Source organism: Magnolia sinica, chromosome 8 (assembly GCF_029962835.1).
Source record: "Magnolia sinica isolate HGM2019 chromosome 8, MsV1, whole genome shotgun sequence".
NCBI classification, from domain to species: Eukaryota; Viridiplantae; Streptophyta; class Magnoliopsida; order Magnoliales; family Magnoliaceae; genus Magnolia; species Magnolia sinica.
Genome location: NC_080580.1, coordinates 8,727,814 through 8,731,782, shown reverse-complemented (window position 1 = coordinate 8,731,782; position 3,969 = coordinate 8,727,814). Strand labels below are relative to the sequence as shown.

General features: G+C 41.8%; 1 protein-coding gene across 1 annotated transcript in view; it reads left to right on the top strand.

The window, feature by feature from the left end:
• Positions 1-3,521: 3,521 nt before the first annotated feature.
• The window catches only part of LOC131253827 (mannose-1-phosphate guanylyltransferase 1-like), a 1,564-nt gene continuing 1,116 nt past the window's right edge, over positions 3,522-3,969 (top strand). The window contains exon 1 of the mRNA XM_058254964.1: positions 3,522-3,551. Coding sequence (XP_058110947.1) covers positions 3,522-3,551 — 30 coding nt within the window. The remainder of the gene's footprint in view (positions 3,552-3,969) is intronic.

The following is a 3,969-nucleotide window of genomic DNA, read 5'->3' as shown; positions in this document are numbered from 1 at the left end:
TGAGATCTCAGATCTGGTTATGTCGCGTGATGTTCGATAGGATTTTGAAGATTACTCCATTTTTTTTCTTTTTCTTTCTACATCGAGTCTGTTCGTTTTCAGGATTTCTGGTTTATTCATCTTGATTTTTCTGAAATCCATGAGTCTTGCGAGGGATCTGGTTTTCTCGCAGCGTTTCTCGTATTTCACGACATTTTGGAGTGTTTCCCGAATATTCCTCGGCTTATTCCTCTGTATCCATGAGAGGATCTTTCCTCGTTCCGATCTTTGCATAAGATCTGGTTTCTTCGCTGCCTTTCTTTGAATTTCAAGAGATTTCATATTGTTTTTCTCGTCTGATTTTATAGCGAGATTTCCGATCTTTCCATAAGATCTTCTTCATGCCTTTAGCTGTTGGTTCATCTGCTCTGCTTTCTTTCGGTTTTTTCTTTTGATTTCCAGCATTTACTCGTTCTTCCATATCACCTTCAAATCCTCAAATCCAACCTTTTTCAGCGTTTTCTTCTCGTTGTGGGAAATTACGTGTTGCCGCTCCATTTTCCGTATCGTGTGGGGGTCGACTCACTTGCGTGAGATGGACGGTGCTTAGCCGTACACGTCATAACATATCACCCGAATTCGTCAGCACGGCTACTATCACGCATGATTATTCGCCACATGTGCGAGATGCTAATGATCAGCTTTTATCTAACACATGCGTGCCATGTTGGCATGTGCTGCGATTCACCTCTCAAATCTTTCCTTCCAGGAATCATCACTTCACCTAACCGTCCTTCTGATGAGCTGCCACTTGTCAGCCTATGGTGTAGCTAGACTGTCGCACTCACATCGATTGCACTTAACGTATATGTACGCCAATCCAGACCGTTCAAATCATGTGTTCGATTGCGGATGGAGCGGGGACAGAAAATCACACTGACGGAATGATACTAACCGTCGGATTATTAGACATTAGATGGAGGGTTAACAAGGAAAATGTCCAGCGATTTAGATTCCACAGGTGAAATGATTGTGATCATGTGATCGTCCACACCTTATCCTCACTATTTTGACGGACTGGATTGACGCAGACTTAGGAAAGTATGGTACAACTCGTGTGCATTCTTTTGAGGTACAACTATCACTATCGGCCACATGGACCGTTCAATAACTGATCTGACACCGTCCACTGAGTGGGCCCACGTCGCCATGCTAAAAAACAACATTCACCCACCCCCAGCTCAGGCAGTTACATTCCTTGATACGTGGATTTCATGATCTGTGTGGATTCTGGGTTGCTCATCAAGTGGGCCCCACCGCATCTGTCCTGTGGCCAGAAATGAGGGTGGCCCAGTTTATAGTCGCGGAAGGTGTTTATTGTCGGATCTTAACAGTACACGGAGAGATTATAAGACATGAAACTTCAATCAGGACCGTTCCTCTAGTTTTCTGTACCATGCATGGCCAATGGTTCAAAAGAAAACATCCATCAAACGTTCCTATCTATCTGATCAGTTTGGTCTATTGCTCGTGTTTTTGGGTACATGAGCTGATAAGGAATGACTTCAAGTCCACATGTGTGGAGAGAAGTCTGCAACACATGTGACTTCTCTCCACACGTGTGGATGACAAAAGGAGAACTCTCTCTCCTCTAATTTCCTCTCTCAGTTTCTGAAAACTCTTCATGGGCCATACGTGAAAGGTAGCACCAGATGGGCGGTTCCAATTGACGTATCTCATGCCACGTGGCTCTACCGTATCATCTTATCATCTTCTCCCTATGCATCATTTTGCTAGAGATGAACCCTAAGCAAGAATGGTATTTTCTCAAGATGTAAATCAGAGAGGGTTTTCATCATCTCTCACCAAAATTTCAAATTTCCTCTCGGAGAGATTCCATCTTCTAATCGAAGCTGTCACTCAAATCTCTTAATTTGGAAGACCACCGACCCTTCTCCTTTAATTCCGATTTCCGTTTCTAGCCTTCCTGTGTCGTATTTGCGAAAAATTAGTGTCTTTGCTCCAAAAATCGCTCTGTAATTTAGCTGGAATTTGTATCTTTCCTCCGTCCCATTCCAGCTAAAACATACGGACTAATCTCTCACTCTCTCTTTCTCTCTGTACTGAGCTTCTCTCAACACCTGTTACCCTCTTTTGGCCCCTAATATATAAAGTTGAAGGTAATTTAAAGGCATCTAAGGATGTCTTTTAGGGACATACCTAGCACTCGGTTGACACATGCTGCCAGATCCACCCTTTTCATCAGGTGAGTCGCCAGATTTTCGCCATGAGTCCTCAAAAATCATTCCAGTCCAAAACCTTAGCCACAACACAAGGAATGAAAAAATTAAGCCTTTAAAAAATCATGTTGATTTGAATACAGATCCAAACTAGACTAGATTCTATATGAATCATGCTTGACAGACCCTAAGATCTGGCTCAGATTGGTATGATGTTTACATGGCAACCCCATGAAATGTGACTTGGACCTAATGAACAGTCTAGATCAATGGATTGGGGACTTCAAAATGTCAATAAAGAAAGAGAAATAAATAAATAAAACACAGAAGGTGAAATCCCCAATTCCACAAATTACTAAATCCCCAAATTCCTAAATCCCCAAATCCTTAATTTGTAAAATAAAAAAAACTCCAATTTGGGGTCCACATTCAAATCTGTATGCTTTAAAATCTACAAATCCCTAAATCAGGGTCCACATCAAATAAAAAATCCATAAATTACTAAATCCCCAAATTCCTAAATCGGCATTGAGATTGAGAGAGAGAGAGAGAGAGAGATACCTCACATTCGACAAATAGTCTTCAACCGAGCTTCAGAGAGAGAGAGCGAGGGCGTGCATGGGTAGGGCGTTCGTGGATCAAAGACACACAAGAAAGGTTAAGGAGACAGATAGACACACACACACACACACACACACACACACACACACAGAGAGCAGGAAGAGAGATCGAGAGGAAGAGAGAGGAGGGATAGATCGAGAGGAAGAAAGAGGAGGGAGAGGGGATTAGGACAAGAGAGAGAGAGAGAGAGAGAGAGAGAGAGAGAGAGAGAGAGAGGATTAGGGCGAGAGAGGAGAGATTCACATCTTTCTTGTGACCTAACCGATTAGCAAGTTGTCTCCTGCGGTGCTTGTTTGCCGTCTGTGATTACATTTGGTGGGACCCACACTAATCAACGGCACAAAATGCTCTTAGCTTTGATAAGAGAGGACTTCAAGTACCCACACGTTTCTTCACTCTGTTAGAGAAACCTTCTCCAATTCCACCTCTCTTCTCCCGAGGTGGGTGGATACTTATCTGTGAGGCCCACCTTAATGTACGTGTCCTACATCCATGCCATACATCCGTTTATCCAGATATCATTTTAGGGCCCACACCAAAAATTCAAAAATCTAAATGTCAGGTGGACCACACCACCTGAAACATTGGTGATTGATATTAAAAACTGTTGGATGGCAGTAAAAGCTTTTGATCAAGCTGATATTTGTGTAGTCCCTTCATCCAAATTTTTGTCACCTTAGCATGGAAAATAGACAATATGGTGGCTCCCAGGTAGTTTTTAATGGTGGGAATTCAATCACTGCTGCTTCCTGTGGCGTGGTCTACCTGAGATGTGGATCTAATGTGTTTTATGGCTCATGTCCTTGAATCAGCTGAAGAAACGGATGGACAGAGTGGATGTAAGATAAATCCATTAGGATGGGCCCTACAGTAATCCACCTGTGCCCAAAGTTTAATACTCTAAAAGTATGATGATGATGCGCATGCACTTAGGAATTATATAAAATTTTCTTTAGTGGTGAGTAAGTAATTCAATTTAAACTGTCCAATTTATCTGTGCCATTTTTAAGGCATCACGAACCAAAATTGAAGATAATTTCATTATCTGAATATTGGTTTAAAAAATAAAGAATGTCTTATTTTTATTAGTGAGTGTCACAAATCAAAGGTTAGGATTGCTAAACCAATT